Source organism: Heterodontus francisci, chromosome 27, assembly GCF_036365525.1.
Source record: "Heterodontus francisci isolate sHetFra1 chromosome 27, sHetFra1.hap1, whole genome shotgun sequence".
Taxonomy (NCBI): domain Eukaryota; kingdom Metazoa; phylum Chordata; class Chondrichthyes; order Heterodontiformes; family Heterodontidae; genus Heterodontus; species Heterodontus francisci.
Window position 1 is genome coordinate 7039628 of NC_090397.1, and position 12752 is coordinate 7052379.

Below are 12752 nucleotides of genomic sequence, written 5' to 3' on the forward strand. Positions count from 1 at the left end.
TCAAACACAATCTGTAACCTCATGGTCCTGCATATCCCCCACCCTACCATTAAGTTGGGTAATCAATCCTGGTTCAATGAAGAGTGCAGGAGGCATGTCAGGAGCAGCAAAAGAAAAAAACAGGCATACCTCAAAATGAGGTGTCAATCTGGTGAAGCTACAACCCAGGACTACTTGCGTGCCGAACAGCATAAGCAGCATGTGATAAGACAGAGCTAAGCAATCCCACAACCAACGGATCAGATCTAAACTCTGCAGTCCTCCAGTCGTGAATGATGGACAATTAAACAACTAACTGGAGGAGGTGGATCCACAAATATCCCCATCCCCCATGATGGGGGAGCCCAGCACATCAGTGCAAAGGATAAGGCTGAAGCATTTGCAGCAATCGTCAGCCAGAAGTGCTGAGTGGATGATCCATCTCAGCCTCCTACTGAAGTCCCCAGCATCACATGTCAGTCTTCAGCCAATTCGATTCAATCCACGTTATATCAAAACATGACTGAAGGCACTGGATATGACAAAGGTTATGGGCCCTGACAATATTCCGGCAATAGTACCTGGGCTCCAGAACTTGCCGCGCCCCTAGCCAAGCTGTTCCAATACAGCTACAACACTGGCATCTACCCAGCAATGTGGAAAAATTCCCAGGTATGTCCTGTGCACAAAAAGCATGACAAAACCAACCCAGCCAATTACTTTTCCATCAGTCTACTCTCAATCATCAGTAAAGTGATGGAAGGTGTCGTTGACAGTGCTAGCAAGCGGCACTTGCTTAGCAATAATCTGCTCAGTTTGGGTTCCACCAGGGCCACTCAGCTTCTGACCTCATTCCAGCCTTGGTTCAAACATGGACAAAAGAGCTGAACTCAAGTGGTGAGGTGAGAGTGACTGCCCTTGACATCAAGGCAGCATTTGACCGAGCATGGCATTAAGGAGCCCGAGCAAAACTGGAGTCAATGGGAATCGGGGGAAAACTCTCCTCTGGTTGGAATCATACCTAGCGCAAAGGAAGATGGTTGTGGTTGTTGAAGGTCAATCATTTGAGCACCAGGGCATCACTGTAGGCGTTCCTCACGGTAGTTTCCTAGGCCCAACCATCTTCACCTGCTTCATCAATGACCTTCCTTCAATCATAAGGTCAGAAGTGGGGAAGTTCGCTGATGATTGCACAATGTTCAGCACCATTCGCAACCCCGCAGATACTGAAGTAGCCCTTGTGGAAATGCAGCAAGACCTGGACAATATGCAGGCTTGGACTGATAAGTGGCAAGTAACATCCGTGCCACACAAGTGCCAGGCAATGACTATCTCCAACATGAGAGAATCTAACCATCGCCCCTTGACATTCATTGGCATTACGATCGCTGAATCCCCCACGATCAACATCCCTGGGGGTTACCAATGACCAGAAACTGAACTAGATCAGCGTTGGCTACAAGAACAGGTCAGAGGCTAGGAATCCTGCGGCAGGTAACTCACCTCCTGACTCCCCAAAGCCTGTCCACCATTTACAAGGCACAAGTCAGGAGTGTGATGGAATACCCTCCACTTGCCTGGATGGGTGCAACTGCAACAACACTCAAGAAGCTTGACACCATCCAGGACAAAGCAGCCTGCTTGATTGGCACCCCATCAACCACCTTCAACATTCACTCTCTCCACCACTGATGCACAGTGGCAGCAGTGTGTACCATCTACAAGATGCACTGCAGCAATGCACCAAGGCCCCTTAGACAGCACCTTCCAAACCCACGACCTCTACCACCTAGAAGGGACAAGAGCAGCAAGTGCATGGGAACACCACCACCTGCAAGTTCCCCTCCAAGCCACACACCATCCTGACTTGGAACTACATTGCCGTCCCTTCACGATCAGTGGGTCAAAATCCTGGAACTCCCTTCCCAACAGCTCTGTGGGTGTACCTACCCACAAGGTTCAAGGCGGCAGCTCACCACCACCTTCAAGGGCAATTAGGGATGGGCAATAAATGCTGTCCTAGCCAGCGACGCCCACATCCTATGAATGAGTAAAAAAAAGTACACTATTGTGAGAAACTCCTGCAGTAATGTCCTGGGGTTGAAATGACTGGCCTCCAACAACCACAACCAATTATCCTGTATGGTCTCTCCTCATTCTTTGAGCTAAACATTTCATCTCTCACTTTTCTGCATTGAATTTCAATTCAAGAATGCATGACTAGGCATGTTTTGTAGAGGATTCTGTAACTTTGAAGAATGAAGAAAGGCTACAAGGGACAGATTAACACTAAAGACCTGATTTGAACTTTGAGTGAGTGGGCTTTGAATGAGTTAAAATCTTGCCCTACCTCTGTCTTAATCAATAACCAGTTTTTTGTGTACACTCTTGGCATATTGCTACGTGTTCTGACTACTATCTTCCAAAGTGCATCCTTGGTGTTGTGTTTCACCCCGAGATGAAGTTTCCATCATGTACCCACATCATCACCAAAACCACTAACTTCTTCACGTACCAAACTTTCTCCAGTGGGTTTGTCAATTGCCAGATTTGACCCATAGTGCTTTACGATCACTTTACTTCATAGAATCATAAAATGGTTATAACACAGAAGGCCATTTGGCTTGTCAAGCCCATGTTAGCTTTCTGGAACAGCAATTTAGCTAGTTCCACGCCCTGCCTATCCCCCGTAGCCCTTTAAATATTTTCCTTTAAGGTTCTTATCCACTTCCCTTTTGAAAGCCACAATTCAACCTGCCTCCATGATATTCTCAGGTAGTGGATTCCAGATCCTAACCACTCGCTGTGTTTTCCTCCTGTTGCCATTAGTTCTTCTGCCATTCACCTCAAAGCATATCCTCTGATTCTCGACCCTTCTGCTAATGGAAACAGTTTCTCCCTATCTACTCTGTCTAGACCCCTCATGATTTTGAGCACCTCTATCAAATTTCCTCTCAATCTTCTCTTCTCGAAGAACTGTCCCAGCTTCTCCAATCTATCCATGTAACTGAAGTTCCTCATCCCTGGAACCATTCCAGAAAACCTTTTTGCACTCTCTCTAAAGCCTTCATATCTTTCCTATAGTGTGGTGTCCAGTTCTGGTCGCCTCATTATAGGAAGGATGTGGAAGCTTTAGAGAGGGTGCAGAGGAGATTTACCAGGATGCTGCCTGGACTGGAGGGCATGTCTTACGAATAAAGGTTGAGGGAGCTAGGGCTTTTCTCATTGGAGCGAAGAAGGACGAGAGGAGACTTGATAGAGGTGTACAAGATGATGAGAGGCATAGGTAGAGTGGATAGCCAGAGACTTTTTCCCAGGGCGGAAAGGGCCATCACCAGGGGGCATAATTTTAAGGTGATTGGAGGAAGGTTTTGGGGAGATGTCAGAGGTAGGTTCTTTACACAGAGAGTGGTGGGTGCGTGGAATGCACTGCCAGCGGTGGTAGTAGCAGATACATTAGGGACATTTAAGCGACTCTTGGATAGGTACATGGATGATAGTAGTATGAAGGGTATGTAGGTAGTTTGATCCTAGAGTAGGTTAAAGGTTCGGCACAACATCGTGGGCCGAAGGATCTGTACTGTGCTGTACTGTTCTATGTTCAATACGTCAGTGTTTCATAAAGGCTCATCATTACTTCCTTACTTTTTGTACTCTATTTATAAAGCCCAGGATCCCATGCTTTTTTTTTTAAAACCACTTTCTCAACCTGTCCTGCCACCTTCAATGATCTGTGCACATATACCCCAAGGTCTCTGTTCCAGCACTCTTTAGAATTTTCCCTGGTAGTTTATATTGCCTCTCCTCATCCTTCCTACCAAAATGAATCACTTCACACTTCTCTGCATTAAATTTGCCTATTTGCACAAAGTCTATTACTATCCTCTCTGCAGTTCACGATACATCCAAGTTTTGCATCTCCTGCAAACTTTGAAATTGTGTCCTGTACACCCAAATATGAGTCATATATCAAGAAAAGCAGTGGTCTTAGTACTGACAATACATAATTATGTAAACTAACTGCCAAACATCCCAAAACATACTCACATCTTGCTGGATGAATCATAGCAGTTTATCTTTTTATCCAAACCAACTGTGGCAAACAACAAATCATTTACTGGTGAAAAGCATAGTCCAGAAGCTGGAGCCTTGTGAGCATTCTCAAAGGTATGGTAAGGCTGTTGTGTATTAACATCCCAAAGAGTTACAGTCCCACTGTCATGGACACTTCCCAGTAAATTTTTCTTAAAGATGGAATACTTTAGGTTTTGCACTGGCTGAAAGAGGAAAAATAAAATCAAGCAGAAACACTTGAAATGTGCAGCTATGAAAGGAAAGAGAAATAGAATGAGAGATTTACTGTAGCCAACATGAAAAATAATTTTATGCAATTTTCTAGCATTTAACTTGTCAATTCATCAGTTAATTGTTTTATTGGGACAAAGAGTACTGCTTAAAGTTCTGCTGAAAGGTCATCGACCTGAAATATTAACTGTTCCTCTCTCCACAGATGCTGCCCGACTTGCTGAGCATTTCTAGCACTTTCTGCTTAAAGTCAATCTGATTTGTGAAAAAAATCTGATGTTAAATACATGGTCAAAATAGTTTAATAAATGTCTTACATTATACATTAAGCAGATTGTAGTAAGTCACTAATTGGAGTATAAAACAAAAGAAAGCTCAATTATAGAGAGATAGATACAGCACTGAAACAGGCCCTTCGGCCCGCCGAGTCTGTGCTAACCAACAACCACCCATTTATATTAATCCTACATTAATCCCATATTCCCTACCACCTACCTATAGAGGATCTGGATCGGAGCAGGCTTGGAGGGCCGAAGGGCCTGTTCCTGTGCTGTAATTTTCTTTGTTCTTTTGTTCTACCTACACTAGTGGCAATTTACAATGGCCAATTTACCTACTAACCTGCAAGTCTTTGACTGTGGGAGGAATCGGAGCACCCGGCGGAAACCCACGCGGTCACAGGGAGAACTTGCAAACTCCGTACAGGCAGTACCCAGAACCGAACCTGGGTCGCTGGAGCTGTGAGGCGACGGTGCTAACCACTGCGCCACTGTGCCGCCCCAAATTATATTTAAGTTTTTTGATCTGATTTGTGTAGGGCCATTCTGGTTCCATATATAGCAACAGACAATAGTTCCAATTTGATGGCAGATTAACGTGCAGATTTTGCAGTTATCAGCATTAAAAATATTTTGTTGGGAGCAATAAAATGATGAAAGTGGTGCTCATTAACTGAAGTAAAGCCAAACAACTTGAACTTCTAGTTAATGTACAGCTTTTCTGATAGTTTATTTACAGGAATGGGGAGGAGACAACAAATTAGTTGAATACTTTTCTGAATTTAGTTGATACGGCAATGTTTATTTTTGGACTCAACTAAACTAAAATATAAACATAACTATCTCCCAGAGAGCAGCAGCTGACAGGGGGAAAAAAAAAATCAGCAATGAGATTTCCCCAGGAACTTCTCTGCTCTCCATCCTCCCTCTCCCCTCCTACTTAAATCATTTGTAAAGATAGGCCAATAGATTCAGCAACAAGACAAAGGTGGAGACAAAGAACTTTAATTTTTTTTTAAGACGTTTTACCCACGTTTTACAAATAATACGTAACAGTGTAAATTTCTATGCTTCATTACAGACTTTAACAAACTGTTACTATAAAATAAAAACAGGCAAAATAAAGTTACCTCTTTTATTTATGCAAAGAAAGTGCATAACCTTATTTCATGTAAGCCACTGATAGCCAGCAGATACGAGAGATTTTCAACAAAGTCGTCTGGGCTAGATTTCATCTCCAATCCCGTAAATAAATAAAAAATCAGTGTCTAATGCCCTGCTCCTGAAAGGAGCTAACTGAAATAATAGTGGGAGCATATCATCACATAGGTGGAAAGTGAGTTCCTGCATAGGTACAACTTTAGAGGCAATTGATGTCCTAATTTGAAATCAAGCTTGGGATGGTAGTCAATTGGCGTGTTTTAAAACATTTAGCAAGTATTACATAAAAGTTACATATTAATCAGTTTCAAATCTAGAATCATAGAATGATACAGCACAGAAGGTGGCCATTCGATGCATTGTGCCCATGCAGGCTCTTTGAAAGAGCTGTCCCCCTCCCCTGCTCTTTCCTATAGTCCAGCAATTTTTCTCGCTTCAAGTATTAATCCTCTGAAAATTACTTATCTGCTTCCACCATCCTTTCAGGCAGTGCATCCAGTAAGTTATCCCAATAAAACCTCAAATCAAGATTATTTTTAATATCTTCTTGAACCAAACACTCAAGCCGAAAACTGTATCAGACAACTCATTTCGCATTTTCGCCAATATTCTGCCAGTTTTCAAAAGTAGAGAAAGAGCATATACAAAATTTTAAACTTCAAAGCATTGGTTGAAGAAATACGTACCTGAGTTTTACCATGGCCAAATGGAGCGCTCGAAATATTAGTTGTAACACTATGTACAATAATATCACCGCTACGGGAACCTGAAGCTATATAATGGTCATTCCAATTGAAACATACACTATTGACTTCGTCCCTGTGATCCTGTAATGCACATATTGTTGATTAATATAACACCATTAAATTGGAAGCTGTTGTTAGATACGGAAATTGTAAAAAAAAAATCTGTTAAACTCAAAACGTTAAAAGAAGGCAACACTAACAAAGTATTGTTAAACTTCCTCAAACAAGTCGGAATATAGGGAAATAGTGCACAATTTGGAAGTGGTATAGAATGCCTTAAGACACTCAAACACTAAAACACTTACTCTGAATGGAAAGGTAAATGTTACAATGCTAAGGGAAAATAGATGGGGTATTAAAATTCCAATCTGTTGTATATCTTCTCTGATCTAGTGGAGTCAGTTACTCCCATAAGCAGTCTGAGCATTTACTTTTGTGGGATTTGACTCAGACCGTCCTTTATCTACTTCTAAAAAAGAAAGACCTTGGATTCCATTAACAGTACACATTCCACAACCAGAACTAGATATTTTGTCTTTTACATCGTTATTCTCTATGAAGCAGAGCAAGGAAAGACTTGGTGAGGGTAGGAATCAAACAAATTATTTATCTGCTTTATTTGACAGGGAGGAAATGTACAGAACTGTTAATCACTAGCTTATCTTTATGTAATAACAAAGGACATGAGTGGCTCATCTTAATTAAGTATCTTGTCCATGCATTTGATCCTAAGGAACTTTAAATAAACAATTTTTGGCATTGGAATTAAAACTTTCACACTAAAGCAGCATATTCTTCTATACAAACAGACAAAGAAAAAAAAAGATGCTACAAAATACATTCCAAGCATACAATGTAAAATTAATTTCCAAAGCTGCAGACACAAACGGAGATTTTCATCAAAATATCTCTTACAACTTTCACAACACAATACTCAATGCATTTGTCTGTTTCTGTAGCTGAAACTTAATGCGTCAAAAAGGCGCAAGCCAAAAAATGTCCAGTTTGAAATTCATCATGTGGTATTATAAGAGATGGCTGGCATTTATTGCCCATCCCTAGTAGCCCTGACTGAGTAGCTTGATAGGGCAGTTAAGAGCCAACCGCTTATTGGGAGGAATTCACATGTGGGACAGGAGACGCATAGAGATCAAACCAGGTAAGGAGGGCAGGTTTCATTCCCTAAACGACATCAGTGAACCAATTGGATTTTTACAACAATCTGGCAGCTTCATGGTCACTTTGATATCCAGTAGACATTTTTTTTTCTTATTCATTCATGGATTTACTGCCCAACCCTAATTGCCCTCGAGAAGGTAGTGAGCTGCCTTCCTGAACCACTGCAGTCCATGTGGGTTAGGTACACCCACAGTGCTGTTAGGAAGGGAGTTCCAGGATTTTGACCCAGCAACAGTGAAGAAATGGCAATATAGTTCCAAGTCAGGATGGTGTGTGGCTTGGAGGGGAACTTGCAGGTGGTGGTGTTCCCATGCAACTGCTGCCCTTGTCCTTCTAGGTGGTAGAAGGTTTGGAAGGTGCTGTCTAAGGAGCCTTGGTGTGCTGCTGCAGTGCATCTTGTAGATGCTACATACGGCTGTCACTGTGCGTCAGTGGTGGGAGGTAGTGAATGTGTGTGTATGGGGTGCCAATCAAGCGGGCTGCTTTGTCCTGGATGGTGTCGAGCTTCTTTAAGTTGTTGCAGCTGCACCCATCCAGGCAAGTGGAGAGTATTCCATCACACTCCTGACTTGTGCCTTGTAGATGGACAGGCTTTGGGAGCAAGGTGAGTTGCTTGCTGCAGGATTCCTAGTGTCTGACCTGCTCTTGTAGCCACGGTATTTATATGGCTACTCCAGATCAGTTTCTGGTCAATAGTAGCCCCTAGGATGTTGATAGTGGGGGATTCAGCAATTGCAGTGACATTGAATGTCAAGGGGAGATGATTAGATTTTCTCTTGTTGGAGAAGGTCATAGTCTGGCACTTGTGAGGCACGGATGTTACTTGCCACTTATCAGCCCAAGCCTGGATATTTTCTACACGGAATGCTTCAGTATCAGAGTCGTCGCAAATGGTGCTGAACATTGTGCAATCATCAGCAAACATCCCCACTTCTGACCTTATGATTGATGGAAGGTCATTGATGAAGCAGCTGAAGATGGTTGGGCCTAGGACACTGAGGAACTCCTGCAGTGATGTCCTGCAGCTGAGATGATTGACCTCCAACAACCACAACCATCTTCCTTTGTGCTAGGTATGACTATATTGCTATATTGCCTACCTTGGAATAAACTGTAAGCTCTACGTTGCCCTGCCACCAAAACAACCTGCTTTCTTTCAGGTCCTCCTGATCCATATACTATTCCAGGGGCGAGGGGAGAAGCTGGCAAACTGCCCTTAACTTCTGCCAAAGGCTCCTAGCCCAGTATCGTTCCATGCAAGAAAACAATTCACATCAACTTAGTTTGATTCTCTCTCCCATCTGAAACGCAGAAAGTCTTTATTGTGCTCCACCAAAGATGAGATTAGGAAGTCATCATGTGGGGAATTAAGAGGATAAACCTGTGATATATTTGTCATGGCACAGTAAACTGAAATATCCATGAACACTTATCCATTGAACAGAATACCTTCAGTGTCCTATGAGATCTCTTCGACTTTATATCCCAGATATTGACTGTGTTATCAAGACCTCCACTTACAATACACTTGGAAGTGGAATTCAGATTTAGACATGTTTGCTTTTTCTGTGGAATGAAACAAAATCTGATTAAAACTGACTCACAAACACATTAAATAGAAGACATTTTACCCAAATTAATGAAGTTTAGTTACAAAGAATTTCCCAAACGTCTATAGACATTCTCCAATTTTAAAAAAAATGTTAGTTTCAAGTAAGATAAGGTCACCTACCCCTTCGGCAAGGTCTTTTATAGGAACTGGAGTAGATCTGCAGGATGACAGCACTATTTTATCACCACTGCTAGATGAGCTCACCAAACACTGATGTGGAGGAATGAAGGTAAAATGATTTCAGAAATAAAGTTGTCTCATCACAAGATCCAAATTACTATCTGAAGAACAAAAAGCTTTGCAAATGAAGCTGTGCCTTGAATATTCAGTGGCACTCAAATACTTGAAATTTCCTGAAAATTTTGCAAGAGGTTTATGATAGTTGAAACCAGGCTAAAAAAAAGTTCAATGTTCAAGCAAAAGATTCTGCTGATGCTACTTTATCCATTGTTTATTTTAAATAAATAAGTTTAAGTAGGCTCTGAAGGATTTTTTTTTATAATTTAGGAAGAACTGACATATGGGGAATTAGTAGACAATCACGGAAGCATTAGCCTTTAATTAAATGGAACTAGTGGTAGAAAGCAGCAGGAGGAAATCCAGCTACGATGTCAAGAGATCTGAAAGGAAAGGATGGAGGCAGGAAGAGACTAGCAAAAACTCAAGATTGGAAATAAAATGCAGAGACCTGAAAGAGACTTGAAATTCCAGAAGAACATTAAGGAACCTGAGAGCGGATGATCATGTCGATCAAATGTAGATTTTAAAAATAAATTCCTCCCTGCTTACTTAAAGTTATTGTTTTGCAAACCACAGAGCAAAACTTTTCCCTTACAATATCTTGACAAGTTTGGGGTTCTGTTTACAGATTACAAAATCAATTACAGCATTCTAATACTAACTGATTAAATTTCGCAGTTGAGTAGATTTACATAAATGCAATAATTACTGACAGCAATGAGCTCCAAAGGATATTATCAACAGTCCAGCAAACAGAAGTTACTTCACAGGGTTTCTTGTGATGGTTAAACTGTTCCACCACTGTCATGGAAACCGAATCCCAGATTTTAATGTCATCCCCGCACGAAGCTAACTTGATGCTATCCTGCATGGTATATTCTGCAAAGTATGAACATGGAATACATGTGAATACATGTGGAATATAGGCTCTTGTTAAGTATACAGTATTTTCTTAAACATTGAATAGGTACTGGATCTGAATATAGATTAATGGAAAGACAACAGATAACACACAGAACTTAAATATGTACAGTTTATACTATTCAGCTTTTCAAGTATGCATGTGTATTGCCATTGACAGCATTCGAACAGGTAACAACTTGCATTCATACAGCACCTTTAAAACATCCCAATGCACTCTGGAGTCATAGTAAGTGGGACAAACACTGAGCCAGGGGAGTGTGTTTAGGATGATTGAAAGCTAAGAGAAAAAAAGATAGATTTTAAGAAGTTCCATCAGTCTGATATATTGACTCCAAGCTGGAAGAACCTGATTTGACTAAAAATCAAATACTACGGCCAAAAAGGAGATCTTTAAAACTGCAATTATATATTACACAGAAGCCCACTTCCAGTGTTAAAACTGAAGCCTTTCATTCAACAGCAGGGTAAGCCATTTACAGTTTAACTAAGTAGAATTAATGGTAATATCTTCCCATTCTGATAATTTTAGCAAAAAGTAGACATAAATAAAAGGGGATCAGTAGAAAAAGGCTTGCATTTATATAGCATCTTTCACAACCTCAGCAAGTCCCAAAGCACTGCACGGCCATGAAGTACTTTTGAAGTGTAGTCACAGCTGTATGTAGGAAATGCTGCAGCCAATTTGTGCAAAGCAAAAACCCTCAAACAGCAATATGATAATAACCAGATCGTTTTAGTGATGCTGGTCGAGGGATGAATGTTGTCCAAGAGACTGGGGAGAACTGCCCTGCTCATCTTCAAAATAGTGCCACAGGTTCTTTTATGAATGAGTTGGAAGGCAGGGCCTCATTTTAACATCTCATCTGAAGGAAGGCATCTCCAGCAATGCAGCACTCCCTCAGTTACTGCACTGAATTGTCAGCCTGGAATATGAGAAGTGAGACTTGAACCCAAAATGCTCTGACTCAGAGGTGAAACTGCTTCAACTGATAATGTGTTTGCATTTGGCACTGCTTTCAAGATTTCTATCCTTCTCGGATAGGAGAGAAAAAGCCAATTTTTACTTGTAAAGCTCCACTATTGTGCTTCAAACTGCAATTAATGAGTTTAGCAAATGGGAAGGTTCTCAAGTATCACAATAAAAATGACAGAATTGCAAGGGCTCTTTTGTCACAGGTAGGGGCAGACAGATTGCAGAAAAGCAGGGAGAAGAGAAATGCTCCAAGATCAGACAGGAAAAAAGTACATCTTCACAATGGGTACCAGCAAGCAACCAGCTCACTGCAGAGGCAGCCATCTGTAAATGGCAAAGGAGCAGTGTGCAGGAGCAGGCAATGATTGACACATGCTATCTAGCCCAGTCATCCAGCTGCAATGCAAATAAAATATGGAAAGCCACCATTTGTTCTTAACTTTAATACCACAGGTTCTTCCCAGCACCCACATCAGAGGAGCCAGACAGTTTTTGCCAATTGCACCATAAATACTTTGCTTTGCTCACCAAGAAATATTTAGACTGCAAGACACCAATGATTTCGATACATGCCTGGAAGAGTAGTGTCGAAATTTGCAGATGTTTCCAAAATAGGAGATATAGTTAATTCTTTAAGAAGAAATATTAAAATGGGGAATAGACTAAAAAGGGTCATATGAAATTCAATGGCAGGAAGTGAAGTGATGGTTTAAAAAAAAAGCAGCATTTATAATCTAAATGTAAATGGTGGGCAGATTGCAAGCTGTGTGTGGAGATTAGTGTGTGGTGAGTGGGGATTTTAAGTGTTCTTATCTTTATAAAAGTCTGGTCTGCAGTTATCATTTAACTAGAATTTACCCTCCAGATAAAGTAAGGTTAAGTAAAGTGGTGTTAAGAAAGTAAAGAAGGGTTAAGGAAGTAAAGTAAGTTTCTTACAGTCTTAGGCAGGGATTAACAGGCTCTACTGCAGAGTAGCTGATTAATTAAGTAGCTGACCAGTCAAATCTGGTTGCTGCAGTTTCAGCTTCAAAAGGTATAAATAGAGGTGTCTGGGTTCAGCCTGTAGAGTGCAGATTGCAAGCTGAGTGTGGAGATTTGAGTTCGTTGAAAGGGATCGGAGATGCTCCATTTTTCTACTTTTTTAACCCTCCAGTATATGGTTCCTGCTTCGGTACAGTGGAAAGAGCTGTTTGGTGAGTATCTGGTAAGCTATTCTATTTATTATAAATAGTCTGTAAGGTTAAGGTATAGCAAAGCAGCTCTGCAGAGTGGAATGTACAGCCTGTGGCACGTGGGAAGTCATGGACGCGCCATGCGTCCGAGACAAACACATCTGCAGGATGTGCCATCGGCTG

The 12752-nt window shown here is 41.4% G+C and overlaps 1 protein-coding gene across 5 annotated transcripts in view; it reads right to left on the reverse strand.

The window, feature by feature from the left end:
* nedd1 (NEDD1 gamma-tubulin ring complex targeting factor) overlaps positions 1–12752 on the reverse strand; it is a 63162-nt gene that overhangs the window by 42672 nt on the left and 7738 nt on the right. For 4 of the 5 annotated variants that reach the window (XM_068058753.1, XM_068058754.1, XM_068058752.1 and 1 more), the window contains exons 2-6: positions 10210–10379; positions 9381–9470; positions 9098–9214; positions 6410–6550; positions 4027–4256 (exon numbers count right to left, since the gene is read on the reverse strand). In XM_068058753.1, the coding sequence (XP_067914854.1) occupies positions 4027–4256; positions 6410–6550; positions 9098–9214; positions 9381–9470; positions 10210–10371 (740 nt within the window). In that variant the 5' untranslated portion in view covers positions 10372–10379. Of the gene's footprint in view, positions 1–4026; positions 4257–6409; positions 6551–9097; positions 9215–9380; positions 9474–10209; positions 10380–12752 lie in introns of all 5 variants that reach the window. The other variant, XM_068058755.1, reaches the window with a different exon arrangement.